The sequence below is a fragment of the Pelodiscus sinensis genome, chromosome 5, assembly GCF_052426305.1.
Source record: "Pelodiscus sinensis isolate ZL-2025 chromosome 5, ASM5242630v1, whole genome shotgun sequence".
Classification (NCBI taxonomy): domain Eukaryota; kingdom Metazoa; phylum Chordata; order Testudines; family Trionychidae; genus Pelodiscus; species Pelodiscus sinensis.
The window spans coordinates 106,121,383-106,141,021 of NC_143056.1; the positions used below are offsets into that span (position 1 = coordinate 106,121,383).

At 41.9% G+C, this 19,639-nt stretch overlaps 1 protein-coding gene across 12 annotated transcripts in view; it reads right to left on the reverse strand.

Moving 5' to 3' along the window:
- AMPD3 (adenosine monophosphate deaminase 3) overlaps positions 1-19,639 on the reverse strand; it is a 127,867-nt gene that overhangs the window by 44,317 nt on the left and 63,911 nt on the right. For all 12 annotated transcript variants that reach the window (XM_075927936.2, XM_075927935.2, XM_075927937.2 and 9 more), the window contains 5 exons: positions 9,908-10,102; positions 9,443-9,574; positions 8,317-8,480; positions 6,952-7,078; positions 6,002-6,165 (listed from right to left, as the gene is read on the reverse strand). In XM_075927936.2, the coding sequence (XP_075784051.1) occupies positions 6,002-6,165; positions 6,952-7,078; positions 8,317-8,480; positions 9,443-9,574; positions 9,908-10,102 (782 nt within the window). The remainder of the gene's footprint in view (positions 1-6,001; positions 6,166-6,951; positions 7,079-8,316; positions 8,481-9,442; positions 9,575-9,907; positions 10,103-19,639) is intronic.

The window sequence follows — 19,639 nt, forward strand, 5'->3', positions numbered from 1 at the left end:
CAAATTCAAAATAAGCGATCCGCTATTTCGAATTATTTCAAAATGGCGGTTTGGCTGTGTAGACGCTAGTAAAGTTATTTTGAAATAACGGCTGTTAATTCAAAATAACTTTGCTGGGTAGACATACCCTAACTGAATAAACTTAAAAAACAACAAGTAGACTTGCAGCACCTTGGAGACTAACAAAAAAATGTACATGGTGTCATGAGTTTTTAATGGGCACAGCCCAGTTCTAGAGACAACTGGTTGGAAATCAGACTTGAGTGGTTATAAATGGTTCACAGTCAAGTAGAAAGGGCCTGTTGGGTGGGACTCCACAGGGTTCTGTCTCAGATCCAGTTCTTTTTGATATCTTCACAAATGATTTGAATAATGGCAGAGAAAATGCACTTATAAAGCTTGTGAATTATACCAGGCTGGTTTCAAGTGCTTGGAAGGTAAGGATTAGAATTCAAAATGATCATGACAACCTGGAGAAAGAGTTGGAAATAGATAAGATAAATCTAGTCTCCATGAAGGAAACTAAACTAGATGACCTATCAAGGTTGCTTCCATGCCTAGATTTCTATGACAAGTGCACTAATAAGCATAAAATTAACTTATGTTCCTGAACTGCACTTGATTATTGTGTAAAAGTAAGTATACCATTCTTGTTGTGAAAGTAGAAAGAATTATAATGTAAGAGAAAGATGAATTGTCCTGTAATAATTGAATAAGTTGAAGGAATACTGTTTGTCTCTGAACAGGAAGAAGAAAAGTATGTTAATGTTGTTTGTAGGTATGCAGATCAATGTGCTAGCCAGGTGGCCCTGAGTTAACAGGAAAAGGAACATTAAGTGTTAAGCAGAAAGCAATTAAAATAACCAGGGAGATATGGACCGGAGATTGCTGTGTGCTTGATGTTGAAATGAAGATACTTGACTAAATCTCACACTAATCATGTGAAGTTTTGCCCCTCCTTTTAATCCTGTTAACTTGACTTTCTTTTGACTGTATAAATCAAGGGGTTTGAACCTTGTATGGTACTCACATTTTCTGGGTTAATTTAGCAGAGCAGCTTTGCTGAATAAACAGAGCGATCTGACAAATCTGTTGAGTCCTGTCTAACTTTGACATTGTATAACTTTTAAAGTAATAAACTAGCATCTTTTCAAGAAAATGCATGAAAGCTAATAGCTGGAAAAGATTACATTACTGAACTATTAACCACACAAACCTTAACAAAAAATAATTGATTGTGTTTACCACTTATAGACTAATGACCAGAACAAGTTCATCAGGGAATATCAACAACGGGAAAGTGCCTAATTTTATTAATAATGAACAATTAGCAAAAATGGTGTATCCTCAGTTTATAACAGAGTGCTGTAAACTAGCAATGTGTTACATCTTCTAGGGAAATTCCATTTAACGCAACTTGTAATTTGGGTGTAAGTGGTGAGTTAGTTTGCCTTTGTTATATTTACTGCAATTCTATTCCTGCTTCATTTTACTCTGCTTTGCATTCGATTCGGCAGTAATGCAAGTAACCTGCAGGCTTGTATCCTGTAAGACACTAGCTTTGGAAAGTTAGTATAAGTCTTGAGGCCTATAGGTTTGAACAGACTAACAGTCCAATGGAAAAGTCCGAGAAATTGAGAAGCAGAAAATAGAGATGAAGTACAGCTTTAGATGTAATGTGTTTGATTCAGGCACTATAGGAAGAGGAGTTATGGAATAAATCAGCAGCAGTGTCATGCCAAATGACCAAATGGAAAACTCCAATGGAGAGGTGACCTATCTAGAAATGGCCAATTTTGCGTGATGACCAATCAAAAGAGGTACCAATATGGTTGCCTAAAGTGTCTTGTTACAGATCCAAATTTGTTTTATTCCAAAGTATCTACTTTGATGGGGAACCAAGCAGTTTTCCTGTTCCCACTTTTGAAAACGTCACCATTCTCCACTGTAATCCAGATGGCCAGTATGTAACTACCCAGAGTATTCCACATTTCTTGTTTATATTCCCCCATTAGGACTACAGTTAAAATCATTGTTAGTTCATAAAGAGACACACCTCATCAACATTACTAATGATATGGATAAAGACAAAGAGGCAATCACCCTATTAATGAATGAAGGTGATGGGTCTTTAGCCACTCCTCTCGTGGATGTAGGATTAAAACTATGGGTTATAGATCAGGGATTATTGAGATTGTTTTCATTATTCTAGGATACAAATTTATATTTTATATATATATATGATATGCCACGGGGGAGGAGGGAGTGTGCTGAAACCATCCCTACAAACGCCTGACCATTGACATCTATACCTGTGTGACAGGGTTCATTTTACAAATCACCCGGTCAAAGGGGGGCGTGTAGCCAATAGGGCTAGTCTGATTGCTTCCCTATAGATATATACATTTATTAGTTCCTTATGGTCTTGATTATATGTTTGTTATAATAAATAATGGTAGGTGTATATTAGCAGTATGGCTGTAACCCAAGAGACAGGCCATGACCTATATTTTGAGCTAAGGCAAAGACAGTATTTTTGTCTGAGACCTTTTACCCAGATAGCACAGTTCACTCACATATGTTTGGGACCTTTCATCTAGATAGATGGTGGTAAGATAGACTGACTTTCCATGGTATAGGGGCTTCCAAGAATACCCTCAAACTTAGCAGGTAAATCATTACTTATTACCCAAAATAACCGGTGGAGACCAGACTGAATAACTGAGTGGGACAGAAATAATAAAGGTGATAGACAACCACAAAAGGCCCAAATGGTAACGAATTGATGCATATGATAAGTTGAGATCAGTGATAAACTGACTTATTGGAAAAAGATACTTCACCATTAGTAAGGTGAGGAAATACAAATATGGAGAAAAGGAAACATCCTCTGATGAATATGCATCAAACATAACACTGTCAGCGCATAATAGTATAAAAGTAGCATCCCAGTGGGTGGTAGAAGGAGATGTAGTCCGTGGGAGGTGCTAGAATAAGGCCATTGGTGATGGGGAAGGTGTAGGTGATGAGGAAGATGATGGCTAATACCTCCAGTTGTTCTAGAAGGAGTGGTGTGAGAATACAGTATGGAAATATAGATGTATAAGCCTTATCTTATGAAATTGGGGTGTTTTAAACTATATTTTCAAATTTATAAGAGTTCCTATAGTGCGACTATTGCATCTGTGCACATCAGGGTTCTCACCCATAGACTAATTGAATACTGGGCCTGATCAACTGGGACAAAGGGCCTGTCAACCCTAACTGGAAATTCATAAGCAATTTTATCAGGAAACATGGGATGAGTGACACTGCATCTTATTTGAAGTGTATGTTGTTCAGAACCATCGTGCTTAGTGTTGGCTTCCATGTGTATTTCTTCTATGGTATCTTTGCCAATATTGGATCCTGACACTGCAATATTAGATAACTTTCTGAATGGAGGACAGCCAATTTATCTGGAAGAAAACATCCTCAAGGAATTTCTAGATCTTCCTCAGCTACTGATGTATCACTCAGCAACACAAACCTGGAGAGTTTGACACACAGCTGCTTGTTCCATGCAGATATATCAATACAAATGTCAATGTGACATTTTTGACATTCAGAGTCCAGTGTGTGTCCGCAACCGACCGAGGCCAAGTCTACACAGGCGGAGAAAATTGATGCAAGACATACAACTTCTGCCACATTAATTGAGTAGCTGAAGTTGACACATCTTGCATCGATTTTCCAGCCGCACAACAGTAAGTCAGCAGGAGAATAACTCCCATTAACTTCCCTTATTTCTCGTGACAGCAAGGAGTACTCATCCTCCGGTAAGTGAAGACATGGCCTCAATTAGTACAACGAGACAGAAAAAGCTAGTTGTTCCTGTCTGCTGCCCTGACAAGTTTACTAGCTGGTCACAATTAGCAGACCTACAATATGAATAGACAAATACTGTTTAGCAATCAGCTATAAAAATTATGTATATAAACCTCACTAGTAATGTTACTATTCCAAAATTCTGTCTTACTGTGCTTGTGCATAACACTGAGTGTAACACTATACCAGGGGTTCTCAAACTTCATTACATTGTCACCAAATGAAGTTAATAGGTAGCAGGTTTAAAACAAACAAAAGGAAGTTTTTCTTCACTCAGCACACTGTCAACCTCTGGAATGCCTTGCCAGAGGATGTGGTGAAGGCTAGAATGTTAACAGGGTTAAAAAAAGAGCTAGATAGATTCATGGAGGTTAGGTCCTTCAATGGTTATTAGCTAGGATGGGTAGGAATGGTGTCCCTAACCTCTGTTTCTCTGGAAATGGGTGACGGGAGGGATCATGGGAGGATTACCTGTTGTGATCCCTCCCTCTGGGGCATCTGGAATTGGCCACTGTCAGCAGACAGGTTACTGGGCTAGATGGACCTTTGGTCTGACCCAGTATGGCTGTTCTTATAACTCCTTCTGACAATAAAAATTATTGCACAACCCCAGGAAAGGCACAACCTGAGTCTGCTTGAGCCCTATTGCAATTGAGCCCCAGGTGTATGGGACAAAACCAAAGTCCAAAAGCTTCAGTCCCAGGGAGGGAGCTGTAATCTGAGCTCTGTCCCCAAGGGTTGAAGCCCGATACCTCCTGGGCCAAAGTTAAAGGTGTGGCATGGGTCCCTGCAAGTTTAAGACAACCCTGATGATCACTGAAATGGGTTCATGACTGACTTTAGGGTCCTGACCACCATTTGACACCTGCTGAACTCAGCTAATGCCTATTCCACTTTCAGTAGCAATTATTTTAACTGTATTATATATTGCAACTTAGCACTTTGCAAAAACAATATAAAACTCTTTGTGCATCAATTAGACAAAGGAGCCCCCTGACTTCACTGTGCCAAATGGGGGCTGTTGGCCAATACATGCATGTTAAGTGAAACATACACCTCACTAATAGATACATACACAGTATAATGTGCATTATGTATATGATTGCTGGGAAGCTGTTAACTGAATGGATTATGCTCTTCTCACAATCCTGTTAATCCATTTCACATGCCCCACAACATTCTGCAAAGTTAAAGTCAGTTTTGGCATTAAAAAATAGGAAATCAGGCAAAGGCAAAGTACATGAATGTTGTTGTGCACTTCTATAGTACCCAAAATAGAAAGAAAAGTTACAGAACAAGAAGTTAAGGAACTGGAGAGTGATATCTTATGTCATGTATAAAGCACTTATTAATTGTTAGGCATCCATAATACACACACAGGTAGTTTTTTAGGTGTATCTTCAAAGTACACCTTCTGTGAAAGACAAAAATGCTGCTACGTAAGGGTTGCTTCCTGGAATGATGTCTCATTTTACGGTTTTGTCTTTAGACAACAAATTTGGCTAAATTTGATTAGTTGGTACTTTGACTACACATGTGGATAATTAAGAATATTTAATCAATTAATCAATCAACAATTAGGATTGCCTGTATCTCTGATAAAGGGCTGTTGTTGAGTCAATATTGCAATGTTTTATTTTAATACGACAATACCACAACCCTGAAATAACTGATGGTAATATTTTTACAATATTGGTAGAATGTAAAATACATAGAAAACCATTCTACAGAAGAAGAAAGGAGTGACAAACTTGTGCTACTGTTCCCCAGAGAAGCTGTCGAGAATACCCTAAATGCAGATATATTCCCTGAATAGACTATTGTGAGCCACAGAGAGCCAACTGTATTTTAAATACACATTTTTGGTCAAAGCAAATACATTTTTTGTTGGTGGAGGTAACTAAGTGTGTGTGTGTCATATCTGCCACCTAAGCAATTCCAGACACAATCCTGAATACTTTATTTGACTTCAAAACTGGACCTAAAATGTTCTTAGTTTTAAAATAACAAAATTAAAACTGGACATAAATTTAGACAGGGCCAAAGATGATTATATTATGCCTCTCTACTTCATCTTTCCCTCAAGATAAACACTTGTAAACACAGAATTGTATGGAGGAAAATGGCTACTTACTTTCTAAGGTTGTTGAGTACCATGATGTTGGTGTACATATAATACAAATAATAACTATACGGAGGATTCTTTTCACTGGTCCAGATGTCAGGGTTAGGACTCCTGTTAGAGAACATGTGGTCGGTATGTTTGGACTCATCATCAACACTGTCAAAGCCAGTCACCTGGAAAAAGGGATTCATGGGAACCATTTTTATGTGGCTCTTAAATTATCCACCTCCATCAGTAAGTACTTCCCTTCTTTAAGTCAGCAATCCTGCCACTCCACTGTTCTACAACATCATTCCAAGAAGTCCAGGGTGCAGAAAGCAGCTCTGTCACTAGTAGCAACTGAATTGGCAATTCTACTCCATAGCTAGAGCATTTGCTGGCAATTTTGGAATTGATCAGCTGCAGCTTTCAAAATTAAACTAATATAATTATGTAGCTTTATAAATCTCAAATTGATGTTAACTTTGTGTATGTACTTTCATAACAATGAATCACCAATTTAATAATCCTCTCTCAACATAAAGGAAACCAGCTGGACAAATCAACAGCAGGAGGCAACATGGAGATACATTAACAAACACAATTAGTACTTTTGATTGTTGAAGGACCACCATGGATACCTTCATTGTTTAAGGAACTGAGTTTTTTCAAAGAACTCTTTATTCTGCATGGACTAAAGAAGCATTTGTGTTGTTCACCAGAGCTTGTTCTTGCTAGTGCATGAAAGTAGATTCACTGCTCTCTTCTACAGGCAGGATTAATGGAAGGAGCCCTGTGCTGCTACCAGGGTAAATAAATGGTGACTGATTGACAACATTGTCTTACCCATATTTTTACTAAGGTATATGAGTGTTTAAAAAAACATTAGCAGCTATCTTTACAGAAGGGCTTTTAAATAATAATTTCTGTGGCTTTTACCATCTCCCCATATATTGAAGACAGAATCCATACATACTTACATATTTGAGGAAAAGGTGCAGTTCTCTGTGACCTGTGGGATTGATAGTTGCCTCAAACAGAGGTAAGAAGACATTCTCTAACATTTTCCCAAAATTGGGCAGAAGATTTTTTGACCTAAATATGTCACTGAAAAAGAAGATAAACGACTGTTATTAGTTTTCATTAGTCAGCCAATTTTTTTCCTCCCTGACATCCTCAAAGAATATTTTAGGATCACATTCTATATGGATTCACAAATCTAAAGCATCTATCAGATGGTTGGAGCTACATAAATATATATTTTGGAATGAGAGCTGTCCTTTTTTTCCCCCATGTCTGTACAGCACCTAGCACAATGAGGTTCTAAGTGCTATTGGAATACAAATAATAAATGTATCAATTAATAATAGTAATAATAAATGTTAGTGCCATGTATCAATCCTGAGAAATGAATCAATCCAGAGAACAGTGACCTGTTTCCTTAAAGGAAACCAGGCACTGAAAATGGAAAGGAGAGGTAATTGATTACATGATTCATTTTTCATTATGAAGCTATTGCAAAGGAAAGTAAAATGTTCTTTCACTTTGTAATACTGAAGTTTCTCTTTTGTATTACTAATGTAATAGTCATCCCCTGATTCATAATGCTGGGCAGGAAAATTACAGGAGAAGAACTCTCTCTGACCAATAAGCAATATGCCCCAGGGCAGCTGTGCTATGCCGATAATTTTCCTCATACTAATTTTTTAGCTGCCTATATTCAAAGCATGCAGTTCAGCCACCATCTACTATGACAAATCTCTATGGGTAGCTCTCATTAGTTACAGCACACAGCACTTAGCATAGTAATGCCTGAAAGTCTGAGTCAAAACTGATATTGATATAATTTTGCAATTTATACTTTTGGTTGAAGTACCATGTTAATTGAATCAATTTGTCATAATTGTGCAGAAAACCCTCTGACACCAAAAGTTTGTAAAGCATTTCCCACTCCTTATGCAGCATTTCTAGAATCAGATTCTGATTGTTTCAGTAATCAAAAGTATAAATGGTATTTTGGCCTGCTTTTGAAAAATGCTTTAACGTGGAAAAAAATAATTTGAGTTGATGCTTATAAATATTTCTGAAGGAAGTCACTCCAATGTTGATGCTTATAAATGCTTTTGGAGGAAGACTTAAAGAACAATAAACTTTAGTCCCCCTGCAGCATTGATGCAGCAAGGCAATTAGTCACAACTAAAACTCCCTGACATTTTTATTTACAAAAAAATAACCCCACCATCCAGGACATCTAGTAAAGCAATTAAGGGGACAGGAGAAGAAAAAATTGGTCCTTCTGCAAAATTTTAATCTATTCTCATTACCAATAGCTCCTGCTTACTTACTAAATTCTGGGAACCTGAATTATCCAGCGTATGTTGGGTGAATAAACTTTGTTTTTAATAAACCATACTGCCAAGTTCTGCCATTCATCTGGAGACCGTCCATAAATGGATAACCGGGGTTCCATATACTGGTATTTATTTTCTTCTAATTCACGAGCTACTTCCTATTGGAGAAGAATTCATTAGTGTTTGCTTATGTAAGGGCGCAACAGCCTTTGCACAGTTAGTGTTAGTCGAACCCCTGTGTAGATGTAGAAAGAAACTTTAACTATTAGTCCTGAGGGCTCCCTGTCACTTCCTAAATGCTAAGTCTGTGGCCTGAACCATGCTGTTCTACCACTGGCTGCTTTCCATTAATTTGTAACTGCACAAAACTGAGGCTTGAAACAACCCAACGCCTCCTTCAGGTTAGAGCATATTCAATTCCACAGGAAACAGTAGGCAGTGATTGGCTCAGCAGAGGTCGGTCTGTCTGGTAAGTGGATACAAGAGCCTGAAGCCTTTGGGAACCACTGCACACACTGATCACACATGGGGAAAATAGTGGGTATTCAGCACACTGAATCAGAGTCTTTTCCCTTCCCCCAGCGCCTCCGGCCTGTTGGCAGCACCACTACTGTGCTGCTCTCTCGCCCTTCCAGCACATCTTGCCCACCATGGATCAGCGGGTGAGTGGTGTGCAGCAGGTGCTGGAGTAAGAGGAAGTGATGAGGGTGGAGCGCACTCAGGGGAGGAACTGGAATGTAGCAGAGTGGGTGTAGTTGGGATGGGCCTAGGAGAAGTTCAAACACCCCCCCCCCCCAGCAACTCAAAGACAGTATCTAAGGTTTTAGCTACTGTAAACATACTTTCCATGACAAATTAATTACTTCTGCAAAACACTGTGCCATTACAGCCCGAGATAAACAACGAAAGGCATCACTTGCTAGAGGCCACAGCAGGCAATTCCATTCCCCTGCAACTTTTCATAGTAGATATGCTCCATTATGTCCTCCTCTCTCACTCACACTACATCAGATTTTACAGGATATGCAATCATCCTTTATGTTTCTATAGGCTTACATAATTTCCTCTTTCCCCTTCTGAATTTTTCTGAAATAACATCCCTGGTACAAATCTTATTTACCTTGACCATACGAGCAAAGTATTCACCACCAAGGTAGTTTTCAGTTTTCAGGTACAAGTCCCGTAGCTCGCTAGCACCAACTGGATTGTACTTGGAGTTAAATTTATCAAACCGATGAAACGTTTGGCGACCCTGGAGGAAAAAGCATCTCAGTAGAGGCAACCAAATAGCAGTGGTTAAGAACTAGCTAATCAGGTCATAGACCAAGTGTATATATTTTTCAATTAAGGTTGTTCTTTAGCCTCACAACTGCTTAGGAAAGAAACAGACTAAGAAATTCCTTGTTTACAGCAGACTGACAAATATTTTAAGTACAGGTTTTCTTTGGTGTATTTTTTAATATCATTCAATAGATGCAGAAAACACTCTTTCCTTTCCCTTCACTTCCCTTCCCCTCCCCCAAATAGTCTGCACTATGGCATGATGATTTTCCTCTGTTTTTAATTGTTGAAGGAATAGACGTACTGCATGGACATCTAAAGAGTCTACGGTAAGGTCATAAGGATCCATGTGAAGGCTCTCAAACACCTGCTGTAAAGTCATCTTCTTGCCTTTTTTCTCTGCAACAATCCTATTTGACTCTGTTTTGTAAGTGTGCTTAATAAACTTCAGCAAATGTTTCTGATTCATGCAGGCAGCCGCGTGGATATGAGTATCAACCTGGAAAAAAAAATTGCTCTTGTTTAGCCAACAGTATGGACCATTTATCTATCCAAGTACCTCCGTGTCATACAGAATAATTACTAGTGAGTAGTTCTGAATAAACTGTTTGGCATGTGTGTTTTTGCTCATATGGGCCTCTGTTATATTTGTCATTAAGAAGCATATCAGCTATTTGCAAACACCTAAGGACCGTAAGTCTCTTAAACACAGAAAATATACACAACAACCCTTGTAGTCTGCTCAAAGACATCAGTAATTCACAAATGAATCCAATAACGAGGTGGTAGAGAAACCAAAATATGAGTCCTCAAAAGAGGAGGCAATCTTCTTAATATCAATCACTAGAAGAATTACCTGGCATAGACTGGGGCTGGCCTGCGGCAGCAGGAACCGCACAGCCCACCTGTCAGCTTATCCATGGGACAGACCTAAGGTGGTGGAAGCCACACTGCTCACCCACTGGCTTCTCTCCAGGGCCAGCCCAGAGTGGCAGGGGCCATGAAACATGGTGGGCATCTGCTCCCTGGGGCCAGCCTGGAGCATCAGGGGCTGCATGGCCCAGTGGGCAACTGCTTCCCAAGGATGGCCCAGGGCAACAGGGACCGCACTGCTTGCCAGCAACTGCTCCCTGGGGTTGGAAAACTTATTGTCACCCTGTGGTCATTTGTGAGAATAACTGTCCCTACTATAACACCACTCCCTTTCCATTTGATGTGAAACAATCGCATCCCATGCACATTCCATCGTCCTGGCATAATCAAGCCCAGAGCTTGCTTTAAGTTATGACAAGAGGAAGTTGCCTACCAAATTTGGTGGTCGGCTCTCTTACTGTTTAGGAGCAAACAGACTCACAAACTCTCTAAAATATATAGTAGCTGGGTCAAATCCCATTTTCTACTAAGCTCTGTTGTGACTATGAAGATTCCTGAAACCAGCAGGCCTGTGCACTGTGGGAAGGGATTCCACAAATGAAACACACAACAGAGGCTGGGCTGGTGCAGAAGAACAGATGAGGAAGGAGGATATGGAGCAGAAGTGGAGTTAGAGCTCTATTGAACCTACCAGCAGAACTACACCCCATTAATGAGATGGCAGAGTTGTTGTTCCAGATTGTGCTTGGTCTGACCATCCATGAGAATTTGCATTGTATCAACCAGAATTTCCCCCAGGGACTTGTGAGGTGTTGTCAACCCCATCCCAGCCCTGTTGGGGTGATGGTGTCAATTAACCTTACAGACTACAGCTGCGGGAGAGTCAGGCTTGTGTGATAAGCACTAACATAGGAAAGCCCAGCTGGTCAGGAGAAGGCTTGGCCTGTATAAAGCCATGAGGTTGTGTGCAGAAGGATGCTGCAGAGTGTGTCTTGTTGCTCTCTGGGCACAGGGAGCGAGAGAGGGAAGAAGAAACCCAAGAAGGAGTCAAAGCCTTGGGATCACACCCCTAGCAGAAGATTTACTCAGAAGAGTTGTGGGAATGAAAGCCTGGGGAGGGCAAACATACCTCCTCAGTCTCAACATAGGAAATATTTGCACTAGAGTGGCTCTGAAGACCTGTAAGTGTAGATATGTCCTATTTTAAGTGCAGACCTGCTGAGTGTCTACACATATACTCTGACAAGCATAATGGTATGTGCAACAAATATATTTTACTGCTTTGAATACAGTAGTGTTTACAGCGCAATACCTCTCTGAATAGGACCTAACTTCCACTGTGCACTGCATCACCTCAACTAGCCACATGAACCAACTAGTTAGTTGAGCATTGATCAGTATCTTGAATATTTAGGGCCAACTGCAATCCTCTTTCTTTGGTTGCTCTATTATTTCCTGGCATATCCATTTGCATGTGAAAACCCCCACATCTTCACGCACAAACTATGCATTTGTAGGCAGCTGGGGGAAAGACCAGACTAATAGGTTTGTGCTATGGCTCACACTGGAAAAATTGAAGAAGACACACATTGCAATTGGAGCCTTGTCAGAGGGCTCACTCACTCACTCTCGGGATCAGCCCTCATGCCGTATAGTATCCTTGTCTGTTGCTCCATTGCACTGCAGCCCCTCTTGCTCTCCAGAACTCAGGATGATCTTTATGATTCAGCCCTCCTCTCAAGACCACTGTATAGCCACTTTCCCCCGCTCCTGCTGCTGGATTATCAAAGTCCCTCTGGACTAGCTATCTGCCTTGTCTCCAACAATCCTATGCCACTTTCCACCTGCTACTCTAGGTTCTAGTCCAGGGACCCTACAATTGTCAGGCTAGGATAGGTCTCTCTCTCAGGGACATGAGTTCATAGTACAGTCTGGTCCTGACAGATGCTCAGGAGGCTGAAAGAGTTCAATCCTGGACATCGGCACCATGTTCATGGTCAACATTCTCTTGGCCAATAAAAAAACAACAACAGAAACTAGTTGATTTGGCTGATTCACTGAGAGCTCCAGGTACAGTTAGATACAGTCTGTGACCTAAATTCCAAGAAAAACAGTTAGTGAACATAAAATCCAAACTTAAGGAAACCTGAGTAGACAGTAGAATGCAACTCCCAGATGCCATAGAACTAGAAGGGATTCAACCTCTTGTAATTCATACACCTTGTAGACAACCATTCCTTCCTTTTCAACCCAAAACAAACACACTTTTGTTGCAGGAAAACATTGCAAGTTTATTTACTTGCTGACAAAGACCAAGTGACTGATCAGCAATTGTAGCTTCTTAAAATCACTTTACTCATAAGAACATAAGAACAGCCGTACTGGGTCAGACCAAAGGTCCAGCTAGCCCAGTATCCTGTCTGCCGACAGTGGCCAGCACCAGGTGCCCCAGAGAGGGTGGACTGAAGACAATGATCAAGTGATTTGTCTCCTGCCATCCCTCTTCAGCCTCTGACAAACAGAGGCCAAGGACACCATTTTATCCCCTGGCTAATAGCCTTTTATGGACCTAACCTCCATTAAATTATCTAGCTTCTCTTTAAACTCTATTATAGTCCTAGCCTTCACAGCCTCCTGCAGCAAGGAGTTCCACAGGTTGACTACACGCTGAGTGAAGAAGAACTTTCTTTTATTAGTTTTAAACCTGCTACCCATTAATTTCATTTGGTGTCCTCTAGTTCTTCTATTTAGGGAACTAATAAATAACTTTTCTTTATCGGCCCTCTCCACACCACTCATGATTTTACAGACCTCTATCATATCCCCGCTCAGTCTCCTCTTTTCCAAACTGAAAAGTCCCAGTCGCTTTAACCTCTCCTCATATGGGACCCGTTCCAAACCCCTAATCATTTTAGTTGCCCTTTTCTGAACCCTTTCTGGGTCTTATTTTCTATCCCTTTCTTAATAATTCCTAGCATCCTAGTTGCCTTTTTGACCGCCGCTGCACACTGCGTGGAAGTTTTCAGAGAACTGTCCACGATAACTCCAAGATCTCTTTCCTGATTTGTCGTAGCCAAATTAGCCCCCATCATACTGTACGTATAGTTGGGGTTATTTTTCCCGATGTGCATTACTTTACACTTATCCACATTAAATTTCATTGCCATTTTGTTGCCCAATCACTCAGTTTGGTGAGATCTTCTTGGAGTCCCTCACAATCTGCTTCTGTCTTGACTATCCTAAACAGTTTAGTATCATCTGCAAACTTTACTACCTCACTGCTTACCCCTTTCTCCAGATCATTTATGAATAAGTTGAAAAGGATTGGTCCCAGGACTGACCCTTGGGGGACACCACTAGTTACCCTCTCCAATCTGAAAATTTACCATTTATTCCTACCCTTTGTTTCCTGTCTTTTAACCAGTTCTCAATCCAAAAAAGGATCTTCCCTCTTATCCCATGGCCATGTAATTTACACAAGAGCCTTTGGTGAGGGACCTTGTCAAAGGCTTTCTGAAAATCTAAGTATACTATATCTACTGGATCCCCCTTGTCTGCATGTTTGTTAACCCCTTTGAAGAACTCTAATAGATTATTAAGACAGGATTTCCCTTTACAGAAACCATGTATTCTTTTGTCCAACAAATTATGTTCTTCTACATGCTTCACAATTTTATTCTTTACTATTGTTTCGACTAATTTGCCCGGGTACTGAAGTTAGACTTACCTGTCTGTAATTGCCAGGATCACCTCTAGAGCCCTTTTTAAATATTGGTGTCACGTTGGCTACCTTCCAGTCATTAGATACAGAAGCAGATTTAAAGGATAGGTTACAAACCACAGATAATAGCTCAGCAGTTTCCCATTTGAGTTCTTTTAGAATCCTTGGATGAATGACATCCGGTCCCAGAGATTTGTTAACATTAAGTTTTTCTATTTGTTCCAAAACCTCCTCTAATGACACTTCAATCCGGGACAGTTCCTCAGATTCATCGCCCACAAAGGATGGTGCAAATTCAGGAATCTCCCCAACGTCTTCAGCCGTGAAGACTAAAGCAAAGAAATCATTTAGTTTCTCCGCAATGGCTTTATCATCCTTGATTGCTCCTTTTATAGCTCAAACATCTAGGGGACCACAGGTTTTTTAGCACGCTTCCTGCTCCTAATGTACTTACAAAACATGTTGTTATTTCTTTTTGAGTTTTTGGCTAGCTGTTCCTCAAAATCTGTTTTTGCTTTTCTTATTACATGTTTACACTTGATTTGACAGTGTTTATGTTCCTTTCTATTTATCTCACTAGGATTGGACTTCCACTTCTTAAAAGATACCTTTTTGTCCCTCACTGCTTCTTTTACATGGTGGTTAAGCCACGGTGACTCTTTTTTAGGTCTCTTGCTATGTTTTTTAATTTGGGGTATACATTTAAGTTGGGCCTCTATTATGGTGTCTTTAAAAAGTTTCCATGCAGCTTTCAGGGATTTGGCTCTAGTCACTGTGCCTTTTAACTTCTGTTTAACTAACCTCCTCATTTTTGTGTAATTCCCCTTTTTGAAATTAAATGCCAGGGTGCTGGACTGCTGAGGTGTTCTTCCCACCACAGGAATGTTGAATGTTATTATATTATGGTCACTATTCCCAAGCGGTCCTGTAACGGTTATTTCCTGGACCTGATCCTGCGCTCCACTCAGGACTAAATCGAGAATTGCCTCTCCCCTTGTGGGTTCCTGTACCAGCTGCTCCAAGAAGCAGTCATTTAAGCCATTGAGAAATTTTCTCTCTCCTTTTCCTGAGGTGACATGTATCCAGTTAATATGGGGGTAATTAAAATCCCCCATTATTATAGAGTTCTTTATTTTGGTAGCCTCCCTAATCTCCCTCAGCATTTCAATGTCAGTATTGCTGTCCTTGTCAGGTGGTCGGTAATATATCCCTACTGCTAATTTCTTATTATTGGAGCATGGAATTTCTATCCATAGCGATTCTATGGAACATGTTGATTCACTTAATATTTTTATTTCATTTGATTCTACATTATCTTTCACAAACAGTGCCACTCCACCACCCACCCAGCCTACTCTATCCCTTCGATATTTTTTATATCCCGGTATGATTGTGTCCCACAGATTTTTCTCATTCCACCAGGTTTCAGTGATGCCTATTATGTCAACCTCCTCATTTAATACGAGGTACTCTATTTCACCCATCTTATTAGTCAGACTCCTAGCATTTCTGTACAAGCACTTTAAAAATTTGCCACTGCTTATTTGTCTGCCCTTCCCTGATGCATTAGATTCCTTTGTATGCGGTTGTTTGTCTGCTCTGGCCCATGGTTTGCCCTCTCCCCTCAGCAGACCAGGGAGACGCGGAGCAAAGCGGCGGAGGATGCGGGCGGCAGGACCGCGGCACGTCTTGGCAGTTCCGCCGCCCTGGTCTGCTGACTAGGCTTTTCTCGCTGCAAAGGACGCGGGCAGCAGGACCGCCGAGACGCGCTGCGGTCCCGCCACCCCCTTCCTCCATAAGCCTGCTCTGCTGGGGGGGGGGGGGGGGGCGCAGCTAGTGCGCCCCCCCCCCCCCAGCAGACCAGGCTTTTATCGCCACTGGTCAGTTTCAGCAGCAGCTAAATCAGGACGCCTGGGGTAGAGCAGCTGGGGGGCTGCCGGGTTGGTCCCACAGCGCCAAGGTGCGGCGCTACTGGACCAACCCAGCAGCACCCCAGCTGCTCTGCCCCAGGCATGCCCAAGTCAGCCGCTGCTGAAACTGACCAGCGGCTGACTACAGGAAGCCCGAGGCAGTACTGCTCTGCCCCGGGCTTCCTGGAATCAGCCGCTGATCAGTTTCAGCAGTGGCTGACTTGGGGACACCTGGAGTAGAGCAGCTGGGGTGCTCTGCCCCAGGCGTCCCCAAGAGCAGCTGAGGTGCTGCTGGGTTGGTCCCGCCGCGCCAAGGGTCGACGCTACCAGACCAACCCAGCAGCACTCCAGCTGCTCTGCCCCAGGCGTGTCCAATTCAGCCGCTGCTGGTCAATTTCAACAGCAGCTGAATCTGGATGCCTGGGACAGAGCAGCTGGGGCGCTGCCGAGTTGGTCCCCGCAGCGCCGCCCCTCGGCACTGTGGGGACCAACCTGGCAGCACCCCAGCTGCTCTACCCCAGGTATCCCCAAGTCAGATGCTGCTTAAACTGATCAGCGGCTGATTCCAGGAAGCCCGGGGCAAAGCAGCTCTGCCTCGGGCTTCCTGTAGTCAGCCGCTGGTCAGTTTCAGCAGCGGCTGAATCGGGGACACCTGGGGTACAATATGTACCAGTTCCGACTTACATACAAATTCAACTTAAGAACAAACCTACAGTCCCTATCTTGTACGTAACCCGGGGACTGCCTGTATAAGGTTTTGACTGGAGTTGTGCAAGAGTTTGTTTTTGAATGCAGCATAAAAAACTCTTTTGTAGTGCGGTATGATCAACTCATCCACCCCTCCTCTACAAATGTGGCTTTATATAAAATTTCACAATGGCTATTTTTTACATTTAAAGTATATGAAAATGTAATTGTGTGTACATTACTTTTCTATTGCAAAAGGCACTTTTGCTCAAAAATAGGAGCCCATTTTTTCCTCAGATAGTGGTCTGTGTCTGTCCCTTTTGGGGATTGTTCTCGATACAGTGTCTAAAGCGTGCTCAGGGTTCTATAGACAGATTTTACAAGTCCCTGTCCCGAAGACCTTATACATTCTACCTTTATTAGATCCCATACAGACAACAGACAGAGTGAGATATGCAGTAAAAGACGGGAGGGATTTTTTCCTGCATATTTTCCAGACTTTCCCATTTGAACTTTTTTGGGTCTGTTTCTTGTCAGTTGCTCATTGGGTCTCTAGACCTTGTTTCATGTCTTCTTTGATATCTTCTAGACATTTTCCTTTTGCTGAAAAGAGTAAAAAAAACCTCTGAAATATGTCCATTGCAGTTTCCTAATTGTTTGTTTCATGAGGAGCATGTAGCCAATGGTCTTTTTAACCTCTCACTACTTTATTCAAATAAGCAAATATAACCCGAATGATTTATGGAGGCTTCTGTTTGAACAAGGACTTCACCTCATATGAACTAATTGTCTCACCTAAAGAAGCCCTCTAACCTTCCAGTTCCAGTGCACCACTGTTCAAAGAACTGCAGCACTCCCATTGCCCTGCAGCCCCTTCTGTCAGAGAACCAACTCTAATGAACTTGTACGGAAAGTTTTCCCCCTCTGGCCACCTCTTCTCCAGCTGTCATAGGACAGCCTCAGAACACTTTTGACCACCCTCTGTCAGCCGAGCAGGAAGAATGAAACTGCAGTTCCTCCCACGAACAAATAGGACAGCTGTAGTTGTATATAGTCTACATTCTGAGTAGATTCCCAAGCGTACCACATCCTCCTGCTCCTCTCATGCCTAAACTCTCACATCCACTTCCCTCATCCCATCTCCTGTTGCTCCTCTTCTCTCCCTCCCATATACTTGTCTCAGCAAAGCACGTCTTCAGCAGACACACTAGACACTTAGTCCTCCTCACTAGCCTGGCATGTTCCATCAATTTCCATCCTACTCTCCCCTCTCCTTGTAGCCAGACAGGAACCCCCCTCGTAACATCCATTTTTGCTTGCCTGGAGCATACAGGGCACACAGAGCAGAAGGCCCAGGCTGTGTGACCGTGAATGGCTGTAAACAGAGATATGCCAATTGCTGACCAAGAGGCTGACAAGGAGTGTCCTTGATTTAACCCATATTGATAAGAACACACAGCCGTCCGTGGGGGGAGGAATCTCTCGCCCAGTAAAAAAAGTCTAGCACGCACAATTTAGTTATCTCTCTTGCAAGTGTAAATTAACTTGAAACTTACTTGTAAGAACTGGCGCCACAAAACGGACCAGTACAATTCAGCATCTTAGATAAGAAAGAGGATACGGGCCCCCAGGGGTATATAGATGGGTCCAGCAGCACATTTTCTCTGAGTGTCAATCTACCATCTATCTGCTGGTCGGGTTAGGTGTTTGATCTCCCGAGGTTCCAGAGGGGACGCCCACCTCGTATTCATCTTTCCTAGGAATTAAAAGACCGGCCCTGGCCTGACACGCTGGAGTCGAGAGGCACAGAAAGGGGTAAAAATTGTACCTGGATGTGGTCCTTTGTTTAAGTATATATATACACAGTGTTAGAGCTCTTTAAAGATTAAGCTGTCACTTGGTACCATTATTTCTATTTTCTATCTTTACCTTTTTCCTGTAATCATTTTTAAGACCTATATATTTGCTAGCATTTAAGAAATAGAGCAATAGCCATTGTAACCATATGATTTATAAGCTTCTTTAATAAACCTGTAACTGTTTAAGCTTTAACCTGACTCCTTCAGTTGCTGTAATAGAACCAAGCACAATTTAAAAGAACTTCAGCCGGTCATAAAGGGACAGAGATAGGGAGAGCTTGGGCGTTTGGATCTGTGTCACTTCCAGGTGACAAGATCCGTTGGGGCACCTTTTCAGCCTTTCCTAGGCTGCCCGCTGCGAAGGAACCCCTGTGTTCTAGCAGCTAAAATCTAAGGTGTAATAAGCTCTTCCTATATAACAGGGCGTCTGTTGGCCTGCTGGCCACCCTCTGCGACGGGACCCCGGTCCTAGCAGTAAAGACACAGACGTTAAACCTTTTCTCAGAAACATATACACACCCACACTGCCCTGACCATCGGCTGACACTCCTGAATTTTAAAAACTTTAGCAATGAAGGGATTAACTGTTTCTTTTCATAATTAACTTTTCCCTACACTCATAGACTCATAGACTTTAAGGTCAGAAGGGACCATTATGATCATCTAGTCTGACCCTCTGCACAATGCAGGCCACAGAATCTCACCCATCCTCTCACCTATATCTCAGATATTGAAGTCCTCAAATGGTTTAAGGACCCCAAGATGCAGAGAATCCTCCAGCAAGTGATCTGTGCCCCATGCTATAGAGGAAGGCAAAAAACCTCCAGGGCCTCTGCCAATCTACCCTGGAGGAAAATTCCTTCCCGACCCCAAATATGGCGATCAGCTGAAGCCTGAGCATATGGACAAGACTCACCAGCCAGACACCTAGGAAAAAGTTCTCTATAGTAACTCCTATTATCCCACCATTGGCCTATTTACCACTG